We start from the raw sequence: 22046 nt of genomic DNA on the forward strand, positions 1-22046 counted from the left end.
CTGACGAGTGGGAATTCAATACAAGATGATCAATCACTCACTGCAGCTGGAGGAAGGGCGGTACCTGGGGAAGAGACGAGCGCGTGCACACACACACACACACACACAACCACACACACATGGACATGCACATGCACACACACACACACACACACAAAAACCACACAACGCTAGTGCCAGGGTTCGATTTGTGGGTCGGGTGATGTAGGGGAAAATCTATGCCTCTTGATTTTGAAATCCCCTCTCTGGTTTTTGAGTGGTGCCTAACCGCTGTGTGTGTGTGTGTGTGTGTGTGTGTGTGTGTGTGTGTGTGTGTGTGTGTGTGTGTGTGTGTGTGTGTGTGTGTGTGTGTGTGTGTGTGTGTGTGTGTGTGTGTGTGTGTGTGTGTGTGTGTGTGTGTGTGTGTGTGTCTTTTTATGCAGCGTGGGAATATGCTCTAATCCTTGCTCCTGAGCAGCAGGGACAGACAATTTCAATGTATTACCATTTGTTATTCTTGCTTTATTGTAAGTCGCTCTAAATTAAGTGTGTGCTAAATGTCTAAATGAATTGTATAATATTGTACTGTATGTGTATGTTGTCTCCAGGGTGGTAAGGTGCTGAACTACAGCGACACCGTCCTGGTGTTCCTGTTCCTGCTGACGTTCACGGTGGCCACCATCATGCAGTGCTTCCTGATGAGCGTGTTCTTCAACCAGGCCAACCTGGCGGCGGCCTGCAGCGGCATCATCTACTTCACCCTCTACCTGCCGCACATCCTCTGTGTCAACTGGCAGGACCGCGTCACCAAGGACATGAAGATGGCCGCTGTACGTAACCTTTTGCTGCTTTCACACCAGGCAGCTGCAAAGACGGCATGCAAAGATCACAGGATATTAAGTCGCTTTGTCACTTTGTATATCTGTTGCTCACGCGGTCATTGGCGCCATCAGGCGTGCGTCCGTAGTGACGTGTGTCATTGTAGTTATAGTTGTAGCTTTGTTGCTTTTGCATCTGGAAGTTTAACCCTGATCAGCTTACAGCTGATAGCTTTGTAGCTTTTGCAGCAGCTTCCATTGACAATGAATGGTAAACTGTATCTTTGCATCTGCCTGTGTGGTGTGATCGCAGCATTTTGCCCACTGGTTCCCAACCTTTTCAGGACGCACAACCCCCCCCCCCAAATATTCATTATTTGAGCTCTGATAAGCACTGAAATTGGAATTGAGATTTTTTTTTTTTAATGCTTAGATTAGTTTCAAAGATCTTTACTTTAACAACAGTGGGGAACGACTCGAACGAGCTTGCCCTTCACAAGCGTGTTTCCCCATCTTGTAATTTGCTTTATCTAGTACAGCCTTTTGCTGTGAGAAACCTTTTCCACACTCCAGGGAATAAAATGTAATGGATTCTGTCAGACGCACTCTAACCAGGCAGTGGCTCTACAAACTGTACACCACAGAGGTGCCTATATAAGAAAGTACCACACTGGGTCCTTGTATGGTAGCTGTACTAGTATATGGTATCTTAACCGTTGAAGAGACACTATTTTTGTGTGTGCAACCGATCATTGCAATGAAGCTGTATGTACATGTACAATATGTCACTCTGTCCATCTTTTATGTATTGTCTTAAGCTGTGTGTTCAAAGGGTGCTGAAAACACGGCTCAACAAGGCACATCTCCAGTCTTCCTCATATAAAATGCTAGGGTTCTCAAAGTGGGTACCGTGGCACCCTAGGGTGCCTTGATGCAAGCCTCAGAATACTTTGATAAGGGGTGCCGTGGATGAAAAGGTTACAGGGGTCACCTAAGCCGAATATGTTTGAGAACCACTGATGCATACTGGTAGTGTGTTTACCGCCACCAGTCGGTGAGTGATGTTATAAATGTAAAAAAAAAAAATCTCCTCCATGCAGAGCCTGTTGTCTCCGGTGGCGTTTGGCTTTGGGACGGAGTACCTGTCTCGGTACGAGGAGCAGGGCCTGGGTCTTCGCTGGGACACCATTCAGAATAGCCCCTTGGAGGGAGACGCCTACTCCTTCCTCACCTCCGTACGCATGATGATGTTTGACGCTCTCCTCTACGGCGTGCTCGCCTGGTACCTGGACAATGTCTTCCCAGGTAGGAATGACAAGCACGCACGCAGATACTTACGCAGATACTTACTTACGCACGCATGCACGCTCACGCACGCACACACACACTTTGGCATGGGGGGTCAGATCAACATATGGAATGAATTCTGTACTGGCCATATATGGAGCGTGTCTTGAGTGTACAGGGTTTGATGAGGTCAGATCAACATATGGAATGTCAGAACAGGAAGGACGGGTGGGTAGAATCAATATATGGAATGTCAGAACAGGTCAGCTCCATATATGGAGATCTAAGGGTTTGAGGTCAGATGTAGCGTTCCTGGCCGGCTCTTTTCAGATCTAGATGATTAACGAACCAACGGGAAATTATATGGCCATATATTGACATTCTCATATATGGGGAAGGGCCCCTGGCGATGTCGTCTAAGTGGCGACTACATTATATGCCCATATATGGAGATCCCTGATGATGTCACGCAATGTCACGATGCATGACTAGACGTGGTGTCACAATGCATGACCATATATGGAGGCGTGGGGTGACGGACCATGCACGTCAAATAGAATTAGTATTCTATGGGAGACAAAAGTTACGTTCTTCTGGAACAAATCCGACTGTCTCTCTCAACCACCTGTGGGCTTGTGAAGTTACAGAGTGATGCGTGTGTCATCTAACTCTCTCTGTCAACCCATGTGAGCTTGTGATGTCAGATTGTGTCATTCTTGTACTGCTTGTCCCTTTTATGCCCATATATGGAGATCCCTGATGTCATCAGCATATGCTCATATATGGGCATGCTGATATGCCCATATATGGAGATCCCTGATGGCATCAGCATATGCTCATATATGGGCATGCTGATATGCTCATATATGGGCATGCTGATATGCTCATATATGGGCATGCTGATATGCTCATATATGGGCATGCTGATATGCTCATATATGGGCATGCTGATATGCTCATATATGGGCATGCTGATATGCTCATATATGGGCATGCTGATATGCTCATATATGGGCATGCTGATATGCTCATATATGGAGATATTTGTCGTTCATACCATACTGTATATGGATATCCATACTGTATATGGATATCCATACTGTATATGGATATCCATACCATATATGGATATCCATACTGTATATGGATATCCATGGTGTCATACATATATGCCCATATATGGGCATGCTGATATGCCCATATATGGAGAACTCTTTATCTGTCAGTCCTTCATCCCTTTATGCCCATATATGGAGAACCATATATATTGCCTACTAATATATGCCATAATATGTCTCCAAAAATTCCCAAATATGGAGTTTGTCTATACATTATGTGTCTATACATTATGTGTCTATACATTATGTGTCTATACATTATGTGTCTATACATTATGTGTCTATACATTATGTGTCTATACATTATGTGCCGGTCAAGGGCAGACAGATATAGAGATCTCCATATATGGGCATATAAGCATGCCCATATGACGCCATGGATATCCATATACAGTAATGTCTAAAAGGGTCAAGGACTGACAGATACAGAGTTCTCCATATATGGGCATATCAGCATGCCCATATATGGGCATATGTTGATGACATCAGGGATCTCCATATATGGGCATATCAGCATGCCCATATATGAGCATATGCTGATGCCATCAGGGATCTCCATATATGGGCATATCAGCATGCCCATATATGAGCATATGCTGATGCCATCAGGGATCTCCATATATGGGCATATCAGCATGCCCATATATGAGCATATGCTGATGACATCAGGAACTCCATATATGGGCATATCAGCATGCCCATATATGAGCATATGCTGATGACATCAGGGACCTCCATAAAAGGGACAAGGACTAACAGCATGACTCACTCTGACATCACTCTGACACAAGCTCACCTGTGTTGACAGTTAGATGACACACGCATCACTCTGTCACATAAGCCCACAGGAGGTTGAGAGAGACAGTCGGATGTGTCCTTTTGTTCCAGAAGAACCTAACTTTTGTCTCCCATCGATTGAAATAACAATGACTTCTGTTTGGAAAACGCTGCGAGGTTCCAAGAAAGCCTCAAAGTTCCAGTTTGTCGCGTCCTACCAGGACCTGGTGGTGGAATGCACAGAGAAATGGCAACCGGACAAGCTGAGGGTGGTGTGGACGCGGGGGAACAGGCGTGTGTGCTCCCAGCTCCACAGTTGGCGGCCTAACATTACCAACCCATACAGAGGCATGGTGGTGTGGTCGGTGCCGGAGAACGCTGAAATCTCTGTCACGCTGTTCAAGAAGCCCGATGCAGATGAGTTCGAGGATAAAGACTGGACCTTTGTCATCGAGAGTGAGAGCAAGAATGGGCATCGTAAGGCGCTGGCATCTGCCTGCGTAAACCTCAAGCAGTTTGCCTGCCCCGCCCAGAGCCACTGTGACCGGACGCTGAAGCTGAAACCCCTGTCCTCCCTGGTCGTGGAGGCCACACTCAAACTGTCCCTGGCGTGTTTCTTTGTCCGAGAAGGAAAATCCACCGACAAGGACATGCAGAGTCTGGCCAGCCTGATGAGCATCAAACCTACGGACATCGCTAACCTTGACGACTTTAATCAGAGCGAAGAGGAGGAGGACAAGGAGTCTATTGCTGCTGCCGGGTTAACTTCCCCCCTGGGCCGAGCAAACATGGAAATGTCTCTCTGTACGGCCAGGCTGCAGGAAGGACCCACAGTGAGTCTGGAGGATGAGGAGAAGGCTCTCTCTACGACAGAGAACACTACTCCAGAATGTCAGGGAGCAGCACAGTCCCAATCACCCCAACAGGAAGAAGAGGACAAAACAACCTCAGAAAGTTCAAGAGCACTAGAGTCCCAAACACCTTCGCAACAGGAAGAAGAGGAGAAACCGACCTCAGAAAATCCCAGAGCAGTAGAGTCCCAATCACCGCCCCAACAGGAAGAAGAGTTGAAAGTGCATCTGTTGGACGCCGGGGAGTACGTCCTGAGTCAACTGGAGGCGTTGGAAACGGAGTGGAAACGCATCAAACTCCGAGCTGCCGTGGTGGAGAGTCTCCTGCGACGCCTCATGGTGACGGGAAGCGATCGTGACAAGGAGGAGCAACTTACTCTGGAGTGGCTTACTCTGGTCAACAAGAAGAACTCCCTAGTGCGCAGGCTGGACTATCTGCAGCTGCTGCGCCACGAAGAGGACCTGGAGACGAGATTTGAGCTGCGGAAAAGAGAGCTACGAGTTTTGGCTGCAGTCGAAGACTGTCGGAAGACCAGCGCTCAGCAGCGGACGGAACAGCAACTGACGCAGGAACTGTTGTCACTGGTGGACCAGCGAGATCAGGTCATCAGAGACATCGACACCGCGACGAGAGCGGCGACGGAAGAAGACCTGTCTCTCCAGCGAGGTCTGGAGCTGAGACGGAAAGGAGAATGTATGGCGAAAAAAAGATGGATGTATCACACAGTGAAGGACTTTCTGTCCGTGAGAGGATAGAAGCATCCTCACACTGTTTTAAACAATAGCTCCAAATAACTTACTTTTATCAATACGTTGGAATGTTGCGCGATTAATAAAAGTAAGTTATTTGGCGCTATAAAACAGTGCAGATGTTTTTATGCTCTCCTTGATTCTCGCTTTGTGTCTTGCTTAGGGACAACTTCAACATGGGGCCCGGGGGGCGAGGTGAGGGTCAAAATGTTGATCTTTCCATTCCCAGCCTGAGAGTTTCAGAGATGTTGTTTACATTTGATGTATTTGATGTATTTTATGTATGTTTACACTTTACACAATGTAAAATGTATTATTGATCAATGTCAGACAAATAAATAAAGAAGTATTTTTTGTACCCAATATGGTGTGCATCCATCTGTAAAATGTATAATTGATCACTTTATTAATTGCTTAATTGTATGTGAACTGAGAAGAAACCTTGTTATTAAAATAAATAAATAAATAATAATACAATTTACATTACACCCATGATTGAGTGTATTTTGTGTATGAGAAGGAAGAGCTGCCTCAGATATACCACAGTTAATTTATGAAAATGTAGTATTATTCTGACCCAAACCCTTAACTGAAGGGGTATAGAACATCATTATGCAGTATGTCTCTGTCCGTATCCTTAATTACGGTGCAGTACAGTACAGTATAGTGCAGTACATAGTACTGTACTGTACTGTACTGTACTGTACAGAGAGTACGCATCTCCATGCAGTCCAATGCTTTGTGGGTTACAGGTGCATGATGGCAAGCCCAGTTTTTGAGTATTATTAATGATACGTAGCTTGCAGAGTTAGTTCAGTCAGATATACTCGAGGGGTTTCATGCCGTGCTCAAGGGTGCATTCATATACTCAAGGGGTTAATATGCTGCATTACTATGTGGTTGTATTCAGTGTGTGCATGTTTGCTCCCACCACCACCCCAGCACCACCGGTGGGCTCTGTTATTTATGTTCCCCATGTTTTTTTTTATTGTATATCTATCTCCCTGGCCTGCTCTTAATGTTTAATGATTGTGTTTCATTGTGCCGAGCAGGGAGAAAAATGTAGCAGAGCCGAACGCCAAGATAAAATATTATATGCGCACTTGTATTCGCATTCTATAATAAATATTGGTTAAATCTATTTGTGAGTTGTCTGACTGAATTAGTATTATTTTAATTTTTTCAGATTAAGTGTATGTGTCTCACTCTGATTGCACTGCGACACAGATGGTAACAAGAAGACTCACCCCGGTGCGTGCCCGTCTTTCCTCCCGGAAGTTTCCCCAGTGAGGGGGATAACTTTGTAATATGCTATTGGCTGTTTGTATTCTTTTTAGAAAAATATAAAAAGATACTCCTGTGGAAAGGCTATATTATTTTACTTATATTGACCCTATAAACAATTTAGTATTATTTAGTATATGTAAGGTTTTGCCCCCTCAAATGGTACCTCGTCAGATAATCCCCACATATCCTACAACAACTTCTGTGAACAGACTTCACTGTAGTAGCTTTTCATAAATTATATTTGTACTTAGGCTGTCTGCTGTCATGAAAGTTTATAGTTAGAGAAATTCAAAATCCAGCCGTCTGCTGTCCAGCCTCTCCCACCCCTCACTGTGGAAAATTCTGGGAGGAAAACAGAAACGGGGTGAGTCTTCTTGTATTCACACAGATGCGTGACTTGGCCGGCCGGTCGAGGTTCTAGAATTATGCGGACAGAGACAGTCAATATGTTAAGAATTTAATGGAAATGTAAAGACGTTAAGAAATACCATTCAGGTAAATGAGGTGTTCATCCATGTATTCTACTTGATAGTGATACCATGCTGACTACTGAGAACTGTGTTAAATTTCCACTCCACAGGGCAATATGGAATTGGCCGACCTTTCTACTTCCCCTTCCAACCTACATACTGGCAAAAACGTCAACCCTCCTCAACCCCAAATGTTCCTGAACCAGGTTAGTATAGCCTACATCTGCCTCTGATGTCTCTTAGTGGGGTTGCATACCACTTTGACTCTTACGCTTTGACTAGCCGAAATCATCACACCGCGTGGCACTGTATGAAAGAATTAGGTCAATTTACAATCTGTCGTACGACACTGTAACATTGCGAAAATTGCAAATCTACATGTGCCACGATAGTACGCTGCGCGCATCTGTTTGGCTAGAGTAAAAATCTCCAACAAGGTGCTCTGGGTGACACAGTTGATGCATAAAAGGATGAGATCAAGGCACTCTTGTGGAAAAGCATAATCATGTTCAGACACCCTGTTTGACCTACTTGCTTCCACATTCGCATTTGCTGGTCATGACAGAAGTTTTCACAACATTTAGGTGTAGTTTTTATCCTTGCTATCCTTGTGCACTCCACAAGAGTGCTTTGGTCTCATCATTTTCTTTTTTAAATCATGCTTAGATTTGTTTCAAAGATATTTTCTTTAATATACAACGGTGGGGAACAAAGTTGCCCTTCACAGGTGCATTTTCGTTTTCCCATCAGTGTCTGCTTTATCTATTCTAAAGCCTTTTACTGTGAGAAACCGTTTCCACACTCCAGGGAATAAAATGTAATCGATTCTATAAGACACACTAACCAGGCAGTGGCTCTACCAACTGTACCCCACAGACGCAGAGAAGCCTGGTCCTGATGAGCTACAGAGAGACGCAGGCAACAGACTCGGCACTCCAGAGACTAACACCTGCAACGGCTCTGCAGGCAGGACGGCGTGCAAGCATCAACACAAGAGAGAGAAGATGGAGAGAGAGAGGGATATGCACAAACAGCAAGACCAAGAGCCCGTGCAAGACGGGGAACTCAACGACCCGCCAGGTTCACTATCATTCAAATTTCTTCACTTATAAAGTAGTTCCACTGCCAGTGTGATGGAAACAGAATTAATTGCTATATTTGTTATCTTAGTTTTCAACCAGAAATAATGTCTCAAGATGAATGCAATACGGTAGACTATTGTTCTACGTTCTTGATCGTCCTACATGATCCATTTCCACTCCAAATCCACCCTTTTTGTTAATAGGTTGTTCTCACCTCCCCTTCCAGTTAGCCATGAGATATAGGCTATTTTTTAATGAATCCATTTTATATCCTAGCCTACTGTTGGGTATTTAACTCAGAACCATTGTGTAACCATTGTGGAAAAAACAATCCTGACCAAGTATATCATCAGCTGAATGAGGGCGGCTGTAGCTGAGTGGGTAGAGAGTCGCTCTGTCTGGGAATCAAAAGGTCAGCGGTATGACCCGTAGCTCGTCCAGTCTATGTGTCAAAGTGTCCTTGAGCAAGACGCTTAACCCCTAACAGCTCCCCATGCACCAACAACATCATTCAGATGGCATAATTCCTGTGCCCCCAGGTCTCTTCGAGGCCGAACCAGAGGGGCTTGTGATGGGCGTTCAGATCCAAGACCTGTACAAAGTGTTCCCTGGAGGCTCTCGTCCGGCCGTCGACCATCTCAGCATCACGTTCTACGAAGGCCAGATCACCTCTTTCCTTGGACACAACGGGGCTGGCAAGACCACCACCATGTGAGAGGAGATCAAATCTTTTAAGCCGCCACAAAGCTGTTTACTCGGAATTCCACCCAACAGTTGAAGTTTCGCAACGGGCTGCTAGGCTGTCGTGCAGAATTCGCCCAAACATTCCACTGACTGCAGTGTTTTAAAACACAGGAGAAAGCATATTTTCGCCGTTTGTATTGATTATACTTCTCAGTGAACAAACTGAGAAGTATAACCATTTTTGTTCTACTTTCCTTTTGTGAGTAAATTGTGCAGTACAGTAGTAGGGCTGCGTTAGTCTGTGATTTGACAGTCCAAAAACGGTAAAAAAACCCCAAAAACATTGCACATACTGTAAATGTTTGTTTTCTGATCTACGGGCCACCCCCACATGGGGTCCTGTCGAGTCCTGGCCCCAAGACTGTAGTAATTACCCGACTTTATTTATAGAGCAGTTAAAGTTAAAGTTTTGTAATTATTATTCCGCCCCTTGTGACGTCATGTGGCTCAATGCATTATCATACTGTAATACTGTGCTGAACAACCACACAGAATGTCTACTTTTCCTTGTCCCCCCTGTAGGTCCATTCTGACTGGCATGTTCCCTCCTACATCTGGCACAGCCTACATCCACGGCAGAGACATCAGGACTGACATGGACCTCATCCGCACCTCCATGGGCACCTGCCCTCAGCACAACATCCTCTTCAAATAGTCAGTTCACTTGTTGTGTGTCAGCATGATTCAAAGCTGTTAATTGTCAAGCCCCAATGTCAAAGCCCCAAAATGATACTCACAAAACTATTTTGTGATTCAAAGATTCAAGGTTTATTTTTCACTCACTCAAGTACAAGCAGGATATTTTTGGTGTGCCATCCTCAGCAGTGCTTACCGTATAACCACTAATAACCGCGTGCATGGGTGTGTGCACCGACAATCAGGATGTACAGGTAGACTGTTTCTACCATGGGAGTCCAGACACGGAAAACAACCTACCGTATGTGGTGTGTCTCTCCCCAGTTCCTGTCTCTTTCTACTTACTGTGTACTATCGATAAAAAAAATCCCCCAAAATATCTTAAAAGAAAAGTAGTTTAAAAAGTTTAAATGGTGAAGTAAAGGTAATTTCTTTTAGCAACACTGAAGAGTGTGAAATGGGGATAGACTCCCGCGCTCCCAGCCTCTCCGACCTGCTTAGTACTTAGTAGCGCAAGTACAATATATAACTCATGCCAGGGGATTTGTCCCCTGGCATGAGTTAGGATAATGCAATTGATTGTCTGTCTGTGGATGCATTAATACATTAATACAAAAAGTTTGAGATTTAGAAGAATGGGCCTCAGGTGGTCTAAATCAGTGGTTCCCAAAGTGGGGATCGGGACCCCCAGGGGTCCTTGAAGGAGTTCCAGGGGGGGTAAATGATATTTTGGAACCAAATGGACCCTTATGGGTCTGTAACTTAACGGGTCCATTTGGTTCCATTTGTACACTCTCATAGTTAAATTAACATTGATTTTACAATATAAATTGGGGTCCCAGAGATAGAAATGTCATTCAATGGGGGTCCGTAGATTAATGCATGTCAAACTGGGGGTCCTTGAAATTAAACAGGTTGAGAATCACTGCTACTAGAGCCGTAAAAATGTTCTCTTATTGGGGTCCCTGGCATATGTTTTTAAATGGTGGCTAATAAGTGTCAATTTGGGGGTCCTTGACATGAAAAGGTTTGGGAACCACTGGTCTAAATGGGTTAACTTCTCTCTCTCTGTATAGTCTCACAGTGGAGGAGCATATCCTGGTCTAAATGGGTTAACTTCTCTCTCTCTGTATAGTCTCACAGTGGAGGAGCATATCCTGGTCTAAATGGGTTAACATCTCTCTCTCTGTATAGTCTCACAGTGGAGGAGCATATCCTGGTCTAAATGGGTTAACTTCTCTCTCTCTGTATAGTCTCACAGTGGAGGAGCATATCCTGGTCTAAATGGGTTAACTTCTCTCTCTCTGTATAGTCTCACAGTGGAGGAGCATATCCTGGTCTAAATGGGTTAACATCTCTCTCTGTATAGTCTCACAGTGGAGGAGCATATCCTGTTCTAAATGGGTTAACATCTCTCTCTCTGTATAGTCTCACAGTGGAGGAGCATATCCTGGTCTAAATGGGTTAACATCTCTCTCTGTATAGTCTCACAGTGGAGGAGCATATCCTGTTCTAAATGGGTTAACATCTCTCTCTCTGTATAGTCTCACAGTGGAGGAGCATATCCTGGTCTAAATGGGTTAACATCTCTCTCTGTATAGTCTCACAGTGGAGGAGCATATCCTGGTCTAAATGGGTTAACTTCTCTCTCTCTGTATAGTCTCACAGTGGAGGAGCATATCCTGGTCTAAATGGGTTCACTTCTCTCTCTCTGTATTGTCTCACAGTGGAGGAGCATATCCTGTTCTAAATGGGTTAACATCTCTCTCTCTGTATAGTCTCACAGTGGAGGAGCATATCCTGGTCTAAATGGGTTAACATCTCTCTCTCTGTATAGTCTCACAGTGGAGGAGCATATCCTGTTCTAAATGGGTTAACATCTCTCTCTCTGTATAGTCTCACAGTGGAGGAGCATATCCTGTTCTAAATGGGTTAACATCTCTCTCTCTGTATAGTCTCACAGTGGAGGAGCATATCCTGGTCTAAATGGGTTAACATCTCTCTCTCTGTATAGTCTCACAGTGGAGGAGCATATCCTGTTCTAAATGGGTTAACATCTCTCTCTCTGTATAGTCTCACAGTGGAGGAGCATATCCTGTTCTAAATGGGTTAACATCTCTCTCTCTGTATAGTCTCACAGTGGAGGAGCATATCCTGGTCTAAATGGGTTAACATCTCTCTCTCTGTATAGTCTCACAGTGGAGGAGCATATCCTGTTCTAAATGGGTTAACTCCAGGGCCGCAATTAATGATTATTTTCATAATCGATTAATCATACGATTATTTAAACGATTAATCAATTAATCGGATTATGGCACTCATTTTGCTATCACCTTATACATTTGATTTTATGTTCTTTTAGACATTAAAAAAGACATTAAAGACACAAAAAACATTAAAAAAGACATTAAAGATGAATAATTCATTTAAAAATGCATTATTATATTTTGCTTAGCTGCTGATTAGGCTGCTATTCAAATAAAGCCACCATTGTTATGTGTGATATTTTGCTTTGCAGTCGCTACTGTGCATGTGCAGAAGAGATCACTCCTCTTTAGCTTAGTTACATTTAACACTGGAAAAACTATGGTTAAGTGGAAAAACGCCCACAATGAATTGCAAAAGAACTCCAGCAATTATTTGCCGATTCAATTACAATTACTAAATTAGTTGGCAACTGTGTTATATCTCTGTATAGTCTCCTGTTGGGTTAACTGGTATTATATCTCTGTATAGTCTCCTGTTGGGTTAACTGGTATTATATCTCTGTATAGTCTCCTGTTGGGTTAACTGGTATTATATCTTTGTATAGTCTCCTGTTGGGTTAACTGGTATTATATCTCTGTATAGTCTCCTGTTGGGTTAACTGGTGTTATATCTCTGTATAGTCTCCTGTTGGGTTAACTGGTGTTATATCTCTGTATAGTCTCCTGTTGGGTTAACTGGTATTATATCTCTGTATAGTCTCCTGTTGGGTTAACTGGTATTATATCTCTGTATAGTCTCCTGTTGGGTTAACTGGTATTATATCTCTGTATAGTCTCCTGTTGGGTTAACTGGTATTATATCTCTGTATAGTCTCCTGTTGGGTTAACTGGTATTATATCTCTGTATAGTCTTCTGTTGGGTTAACTGGTATTATATCTCTGTATAGTCTCCTGTTGGGTTAACTGGTATTATATCTCTGTATAGTCTCCTGTTGGGTTAACTGGTATTATATCTCTGTATAGTCTCCTGTTGGGTTAACTGGTATTATATCTCTGTATAGTCTCCTGTTGGGTTAACTGGTATTATATCTCTGTATAGTCTCCTGTTGGGTTAACTGGTATTATATCTCTGTATAGTCTCCTGTTGGGTTAACTGGTATTATATCTCTGTATAGTCTTCTGTTGGGTTAACTGGTATTATATCTCTGTATAGTCTCCTGTTGGGTTAACTGGTATTATATCTCTGTATAGTCTTCTGTTGGGTTAACTGGTATTATATCTCTGTATAGTCTCCTGTTGGGTTAACTGGTATTATATCTCTGTATAGTCTCCTGTTGGGTTAACTGGTATTATATCTCTGTATAGTCTCCTGTTGGGTTAACTGGTATTATATCTCTGTATAGTCTTCTGTTGGGTTAACTGGTATTATATCTCTGTATAGTCTCCTGTTGGGTTAACTGGTATTATATCTCTGTATAGTCTCCTGTTGGGTTAACTGGTATTATATCTCTGTACAGTCTCCTGTTGGGTTAACTGGTATTATATCTCTGTATAGTCTCCTGTTGGGTTAACTGGTATTATATCTCTGTATAGTCTCCTGTTGGGTTAACTGGTATTATATCTCTGTATAGTCTCCTGTTGGGTTAACTGGTATTATATCTCTGTATAGTCTCCTGTTGGGTTAACTGGTATTATATCTCTGTATAGTCTTCTGTTGGGTTAACTGGTATTATATCTCTGTATAGTCTCCTGTTGGGTTAACTGGTATTATATCTCTGTATAGTCTTCTGTTGGGTTAACTGGTATTATATCTCTGTATAGTCTCCTGTTGGGTTAACTGGTATTATATCTCTGTATAGTCTCACGGTGGAGGAGCATATCCTGTTCTATGCCCTGCTGAAGGGCCAGACTCAGGCCGAGGCCCAGATGGAGGTGGAGAACATGTTGGAGGACCTCGGGCTGCCGCACAAGAGAGACGAGGAGGCCCAGAACCTTTCAGGTAGGACTTCTGCAAGCGCCAATTGGAATTAAAAGAAATGTCTAAATCAATGCCCTACCCGCAGGCAATGCGTGGCCACAGCATTGGCTACGTATGTTTCTATTAGAAACATACGTATCTGCCAAAAGGATAAAACATGAAAAGGCTTGACAGCTGATTTCCATTGTGGTCCTTTGAGTGTAGAGGTGTATAAATTGAGTGCCATGTTGAAGAAGGGGTAACAGACATACAGAGAATTAAAATCAATAAATACATTCATACAATTTCCAATTGACTAGATAACTAATACAAAAATGAAACAACATAGATACTGCATATTACCAGCTGCTATTCAGCTCTTTATGGAGGACTTGTCTCTGTAGCTTATTTTCAAGGATGTTAGGCATACTAATGTACCAGGATATGCAGGGCAGTCATGGCAAGGCAATTAGATTATATATACTCTAAGAAAAAAAGGTATAAGAAAAAAATACCTAAATTATTCTATTTAACTACATGAGCAAGATTAAGCAGGTGATTGATTGATTGTGAGTTTTTGTAAACTGGGGTATGTTTGGATTTGGGTGTTACTTGGCCAGGTCTAATGCTCAGTGATGCTGTGTAAACTGGGGTATGTTTGGATGTGTTTGGGTGTTACTTGGCCAGGTCTAATGCTCAGTGATGCTGTGTCCTTCTCCAACGGTACATGCAGGTGGCATGCAGAGGAAGCTGTCCGTTGCCATGGCGTTTGTAGGAGGTTCACAGATCGTCATCCTGGACGAGCCTACGTCGGGAGTAGACCCCTACTCCAGACGCTCCATCTGGGACCTCCTGCTCAAGTACCGAGCAGGTAAACACACAGGGGGTCCTTGGAGTTTCTACAAGGGGGGTGGGGTGATATTTTTGTTGAATCAGCATCAGCGTGTTTTCTTCGTAAATGTATGCCCTACTTCAGGGGTATTCAATTAGATTAGGCCGGGGGCCACAACTGTAGAATTATTGTGTGTGGGGGGCCGCACAGTGTGCTCGCGAAGCGCGGAAATTTGTGGGTTCTCAAAATGCTTTTTGTGCTCAAACACGAAGATTTATGTATATTTCCGCACAGTAATGAGCAGGATAATATGTCTATACAGGTATATGCCACCTTAGAATAGATGTAGGCCTAGACCTATTTGACAGTGCATAAACAGCATTGCTTTGACATTAACGACTGGACGGACACACACACACACAAACACACACACACACACACACACTCACTCTGCTGTGGGCAGTTCAGAAACCCGTCCACGACCACCAGTGACATCATCGTTAGGCAGATTGTTTTTTAAACAAGATTTATTTACGTGAGAATAGTTTATCAGACTATAAAGATCAGATTACATAGAGCAGTGATTCCCAAAGTGGGGTTCGGGGTCCGGGGACCCCCAGGGTCCTGGAGGCAGTTCCAGGGGGTCCCCAGGGAAATGATGGTTTGGAACCAAATGGACCCTTATGGGTCTGTAACTGTAACTGTGTACAAATGGAACCAAATGGACCCTAACAGGGTTTATTATTGTGAGAATGATGGCTTCCATTTTCGCATTGCAACTTTTCAGGACTAGAAAGCCTGCAGTTTCTATTAGCTTGGATTCTCCATTGATGTCACTGTTTGGTGGGTTTCTGAACTGCCCACAGCCCTCCTATGTGACACAGACCGAGTAGAAAAAAACGTGTCATTTTATCATGATTATTAGTGAGGACCTATTATATGAAGATAGGTTGAAAAGTGGTCCTTTAATGATTACCGTCATTATGGTAATCAAACAATTAATATCGCACACACCATACCTGTAACTTTTATTATCCCTCTTATTATTCTCAAAAAAAAAAGAAAAAAAAAAGATTTCTTTTTCCTTTTTTTTTTTTTTTATTCTTCCAGGGGCCACAAGGGGGCGCTCCGAGGGCCGCATGTGGCCCGCGGGCCGCCAATTGAATATCCCTGCCCTACTTGATCATATTACAGCGTGTTTTGAGCTTGTAGATCTGCTACTTTTGCTATATTTGAATTTGAACATATGAGGTTTCCACCCAACTGAAACGAGGTATAGCAACGTTTTCAGAAAACTACTGTCCACTACTGTCCACCTGCAGGTCGTACAATCATCATGTCCACTCACCACATGGACGAGGCCGACCTGCTGAGCGACCGCATAGCCATCATCTCCAAAGGCCAGCTGCACTGCTGCGGCTCGCCGCTCTTCCTCAAGAACTGCTTCGGCGTGGGCTTCTACCTCACCCTGGTGCGACGCATGAAGGACCGCAAGAGGCACGAGGTGAGCCAACAACAAACACCTGGCGACTGTGGCGAGGAGGAGGAAGTGAGGTTGGGGGCAGTGTTAAGCTGCACAGACCTGAATATATATATATATATTTGCTTGGTTCGCCCCGTTTGTGCCGTGCCAGGTTGCGCCGTGCCCGTTCACGCAATTTCTCGTCTTTGCATTGACTTTGTATGTAATCGCGCCGTTCTAACCATCCAAGTTTGAATGCACCTTTACAGTTTGCTGTATGTAAACAAGGTCTTATGCAGTGGTGGAAAAGTACTCACATTTTGTAAGAAGATATCACAGCCAATTCTCAGTTGACTCCAACTGCCTACGAACTCAGTTACTATTAAAGTACAGAAGGTAATCTAATCATTTATTATCACCTACTGAATTTCTAGTGTATCATGAGGATGGGACTTCTACTGTACAGTGAGTACAGTGTACAACACAGTTACAGTAGACGAGGTGGCCGAGAGGTTAAAGCGATGGAATGCTAATCCATTGTGCTCTGCATGTGTGGGTTCGAATCCCATCCTCGTTTAATGCAGGTTCTTTTGTACTTGATGAGGTACAGTGCGTGATGAGATTACATTCTGCCCTTAATAGTAGCCAATTTACTGTATATAGGCAGTTGTAGAAAGTGAGTGCGCCGAAAAAAGAAAAAAGTGTATTATTACATTTGTTCCTCTTTACAGTTTGCACACCAAACACAGTGCACTGTATTGTTTGGGTAATGTATCAGTGCATCTTGAATAGGCTGATGCTAATTAAGAATATAATTCTATTCCCTGATCAGAGCCAGAAAGATAAAGCAGCTTATTTTTCAGGCCTATTTAACCAAACACACGTTATGAGAGCAAGTCTCTCCTAGCTCTCTTCTTCTTCTTCTTCTTCTTCTCTGCACGTACTGTACGTACGCACACACACACGGGATTTGTTTCCTCATGCATATCAAACTGGGGGTCCTTGAAATGAAAACACGGTGCAAACCTGACTGTTCTAGGTCTATATGACTGACACACTGTCTCAGTGTTGTTGATGGTGTCTTTGGTCTTTTGTTGCTATCACCCGCAGAACGACTGTGACTGTTCAACGGATTGTTCCTGCGCCTGTTCCATCTGCACCAAGCACAAAGACACAACACAGAGCCGTGCACCCAACCTAGAACGAGCCCTGGATGGTAAGTGTGTTTGTGTGTGTGTTCATTTTGTATGCATGTTGTTTTATGCATCATTATAATTTGGTGTTAGTTTTGGTATTTTATTGGGTTATTGGATTATTGTGTGTAGGCACCAAGGGGAGAAAACTGTCAAGGTGCATCAGTGGATTTTGATGAGCTTTTGAGAAGGTTGAGTCGAACCAACGGAACGTCGCTTGCACACGTGTATAATGGATGAAACTTACTTGAATGAGTTGTCAGTTCTATATCAAATACAATGTCCATTGCTATTAATCTTCTATAATATAACACTGTATACTCAGCAATGAAAATGAATAGCCTTCCACTTCTGCTATTTCTGCCAGAGGAAGTGTTCCAACAACAGCAATGCAATAACTGATGCATTTCTGTATACCGTAGCTTTGTAGTGATATTGATCTTTATGTTTTCTGCTTCGGTTGTTGCTGGAGGAAATGTCTCCACTATAAAAGTCTAGCCATAAAGTGTCTATAGTGTATATAGCCTATATACGGCTCCATAGCCTTTTTTTTTCACTTAATTTTTATTGAAGGAAGAACAGACAAGAAAAACACAACTGACAAGAATATGCGGAAAGAAAAAGAAAAGAAAAAGAAAAAAAGTAAAAGAAAAAAAAGGCTGCATTTTTCATATTACAAAAAACATTCAATGAAATCCTATTGCAATATCGCTAGGCTGAGAGAAGAGATTCCACTTTTCCCACTTTTTATAGAATTGATCCTCTTGTAGTCTAAGTATGAATGTTAGTTTTTCCATAGCATACAGTTCCTCAATAATGTCCATCCATTGATCTTTCGTTGGTGGGTCCTGCTGGCACCAGCGTCGTGTGATTGCTTTTTTACTTGCTGCTAAGTGTATTAGAAACTCTTCAGGGATATTTCCTAACAGTAGAAAAGGAACAGACAGAGGTATCTCAAAACACAGAATGGTCTCCAAGGTGGAGTGGATGTCCTGCCAGTATTTCTGAATTTTAGGACAAGACCATAAAATATGAGCGTGGCCCGCCCCCTTGTGGCCACACTGTCTCCAGCATGGCTGATCTGTTTTCAGTTGTCTTGATTTAATTTTGGGGGTAATAAAAAATCTCATTAGGGTCTTCCAACAGAATTCTCTCCACATTCTTGAATTGGTGGATGTAATTTGTGTATTGCACATGTTTGCCCATGTTTTACTCATGCTTATATGCCTGAATAAAAACCTGTATGAGATCGTTTGAGGCCACCGGCTCGGATGCTTTCACCTCCCCCATAAAGTACTCTCGTATTTGGAGGTATCTAAAAAAGTCCTTGTTATCTATGCACATACACATATCTTTCAATTGTTCAAAGTTCAATAACACATTGCCTTTCATGGCAGTACTGTAAGAGGAAAAACCATACCGAGCCCATCGCCTGAAAGTTTGATCGTACACACCAGGCTTAAAATCTGGATCGTAAGCGGGCCACCTCAACACCCTGATTGTCCTCTCCATTTTGAACTGTTTCACAACTTTGAACCAAGTATTTAAAGTAAATATTGTGGCTCCATAGCCTTTTAAGCACATATTTAACCTTCCAGTTTAAGCTTCCTTCCTTTCAGGGTTCAATAAAGATAGATGTGCCAGATACTAAAGGAACATACAATCTAATGGACAGACAAGGAACAAACTTACTTATTAGTTAGTTAGTTATTAGTTAAGCGTTGGACACAGAAATAGAGGGCAACCTCTTCAGACAAATGTTTGTCATGTGTACCAAGTGATGTAGATTTACTCATGTATTTTTTTATTATTCATGTAATGTTTGGATTCGCTACATTACCACTTGAACGAACCCCAGCATTATTCTTGGTGAAACATTAGCCAAAATAGCCGATCTACAAGCTCACAACACGTCGCATTGTGGAGTGTTGTGAGCTTTAAGGTTGGCTATTTTCCAGGAAGAGACTCGGTTTAGACAGGTTAAAAAGGTTAAAAAGTGGTGTTAATCATGTCCACTCCCCTGTGTGTTTTGTGTGTCTCCAGGAGACGTAGAGGCCATCACGTCCCTCATCCAGCACCACATCCCTGACGCCAGGCTGATGGAGATGATCGGCCAGGAGATGACCTACCTGCTGCCCAGCAAGGGCTTCAAGCATCGCTCCTACGCTAGCCTGTTTAGGGAGCTGGAGGAGACGCTGGACGAAATGGGCCTCAGCAGCTTCGGCATCTCCGACACCTCGCTGGAGGAGGTACAGTAGGACTGTGGTGGACACTAACTAGTACTTAAAGGACGTACAGTAGGACTGTGGTGGACACTAACTAGTACTTAAAGGAGGTACAGTAGGACTGTGGTGGACACTAACTAGTACTTAAAGGAGGTACAGTAGGACTGTGGTGGACACTAACTAGTACTTAAAGGAGGTACAGTAGGACTGTGGTGGACACTAACTTGTACTTAAGTACTTTTTGTTTTGTGTGTTTGAGGCCTGTCTATTCCTGTCTGATGACAACACTTGATGGAGGCAGTCAAGATTTCTCTTGACTCTCTACTGTCATTTTATTCTCGACTGGAGAGAGTCCTAAAGCTATTGCTTCAGCTGTCAACTCTGAGTTGTTTTTATTTATTTTAGTGGCATGCATTAAAGGTACCCAGCCCACATGGACTTACAGGACACTACATACTGTATAATCATTGCATAAGTGTAAACTATTTATTTATTTATTTGACAGGGACAATGCACATTAATCAACACGGTTTTCACATCCATGTAAATGGGCCAGAGTTAGCTGGTTAGTTAGATAAAACTATCCATACAAAAACACATACAATACAATAAAACAAAACATACAATACAATACAGTACAGGAACAAATAGACATTGTACAGGGGACGGAACAACCGTAGAGTGATGTGAGATGAGATGACATCAGTGATAGCTGTTAATTACTCGTGATTACAGATTCGATTTGTTTTAAGCCACCTCTTCAGATTGAATTTGAAGGTTAAATAGTTGGAGGTCTCTCTTACTTCTGTAGGGAGACTGTTCCAGTGATGGGATAGGCTCTAACAGAGAAGACTGTTTTACTAAAACAGTACCAAAACTAGAATAAGTCTGTTATACAACCTCCATTTCATGCAAACAAAATGTTGTCTATCATGTAAATGTGCAAAACTGAAAGTTTAGCTTTAATTAAAGCTTGTACTGATCTAACCAAAAGATTTTTCTAAACAGAAAATAACTTTTTTGGTTCATCATAAAAGGCCAGTAATACAGAGAAGGTATTTCAATTTCATATGAACAAAATGTTTCCTCCTCAGGAATACTAATGTATGGAGCCATCTCATCTTATCTTGTCCGGACAAGATAATACGAGATATTATCTTGTCCGGACGACATAATATCTTGTACAATATATTATCTTGTCCGGACAAGATAATATCTCGTCCGGACAAGATAATATCTCGTACTAATGAATTCAAAATTCATACGTACGTTTTCTGTTCGACATGTGTGAATAGCATCAGTGCTCTACAAAGTAATTTCTACTTGTATGATAGTCCACTAGTCATTCAAAGACAAATAGGTCAGCCCTGCACATGTTTGCTCACATTCACATTTTATTATATTCTTCCCACGGGGGAAGCAATTACTGTACACACACAGCGCACACGCTTCGTCTGAGGATTTCCTTAGTGAGACACGAAATGTCTGTGCTGTGTGTACCGTGCAGTAATTGCTCCTCTGTGGGAGGAATTGAATAAATGTGACTACAAGCAACATATGACATACAACATATGATAAACGCAATGTCTGTTAAAAAAACCCTACTGCTTTGCATGGAAACTTAAGAAACAAGAGATGTTTTCTCCTTCAGATATTCATCAAGGTCACAGCGGACGGAGAGGCAGCAAATAAGGCCTGTACTTCTGGTAAATATTCCATAACCTCCATATTCCATAATATCACTGCTTTATCTTTCCACGTAACAGTGGTTTACACTTTGTAAGATGTGTACTTATTTTCTATTGTTGTAGGACAATTGTTGTTGTGTGTCAGCTGATTTCCTGAGTTATACTTAGGTGCAAGGGGGTGTTGCGTACTGAAAATAGCCGATCTACAAGCTCACAACTTGGTGTGGTGCCACATATTGTGAGCTTGTAGATTGGCTATTTTCGACACCAGCATGCAACCACACAATATAACTACAGGTATTACAGTAATATAATTAATATTATAGTCCATAAAGGTAGATAGATCCTAGTGGGGTCCTGAATGAGAGGGATTCTACATGAGTTCCATACATGTGTACAGTACTATAGGCCTACTGTAGTGCAGTATTATTATATCGCTCTATGTTGATTGCTTTGCTTGTTTATGACCACAGACCCTAGAGGGGTTATGCAGGCCAACGATGCTCCTACCCATGATGCCTCGGACAACAGTGCAGGGAGATGTTCCAGGCAGGTGAAGGGAACCAGACTGATCCTGAAACAGTTCTTTGCTCTGCTGATCAAGAGGTTACACCATGCCACACGCAGCAAGAAAGACTTCCTCGGACAGGTACAGTACCGCTTTACAGTCTCACTTTAGTAAC

At 42.7% G+C, this 22046-nt stretch overlaps 1 protein-coding gene across 1 annotated transcript in view; it reads left to right on the forward strand.

Moving 5' to 3' along the window:
- The window catches only part of abca4b (ATP-binding cassette, sub-family A (ABC1), member 4b), a gene marked incomplete at both ends in the record, with an annotated part of 98007 nt that overhangs the window by 40569 nt on the left and 35392 nt on the right, over positions 1 to 22046 (forward strand). The window contains 13 exons of the mRNA XM_083782637.1: positions 588 to 809; positions 1898 to 2102; positions 7448 to 7543; positions 8214 to 8417; positions 8959 to 9130; positions 9686 to 9817; positions 13866 to 14005; positions 14697 to 14834; positions 16118 to 16299; positions 17368 to 17473; positions 19494 to 19699; positions 21327 to 21381; positions 21837 to 22012. Of these exons, the coding sequence (XP_083638763.1) occupies positions 588 to 809; positions 1898 to 2102; positions 7448 to 7543; positions 8214 to 8417; positions 8959 to 9130; positions 9686 to 9817; positions 13866 to 14005; positions 14697 to 14834; positions 16118 to 16299; positions 17368 to 17473; positions 19494 to 19699; positions 21327 to 21381; positions 21837 to 22012 (2034 nt within the window). The remainder of the gene's footprint in view (positions 1 to 587; positions 810 to 1897; positions 2103 to 7447; positions 7544 to 8213; positions 8418 to 8958; positions 9131 to 9685; positions 9818 to 13865; positions 14006 to 14696; positions 14835 to 16117; positions 16300 to 17367; positions 17474 to 19493; positions 19700 to 21326; positions 21382 to 21836; positions 22013 to 22046) is intronic.

Source organism: Protomyctophum parallelum, assembly GCF_964188405.1.
Source record: "Protomyctophum parallelum genome assembly, chromosome: 14".
Classification (NCBI taxonomy): Eukaryota; Metazoa; Chordata; class Actinopteri; order Myctophiformes; family Myctophidae; genus Protomyctophum; species Protomyctophum parallelum.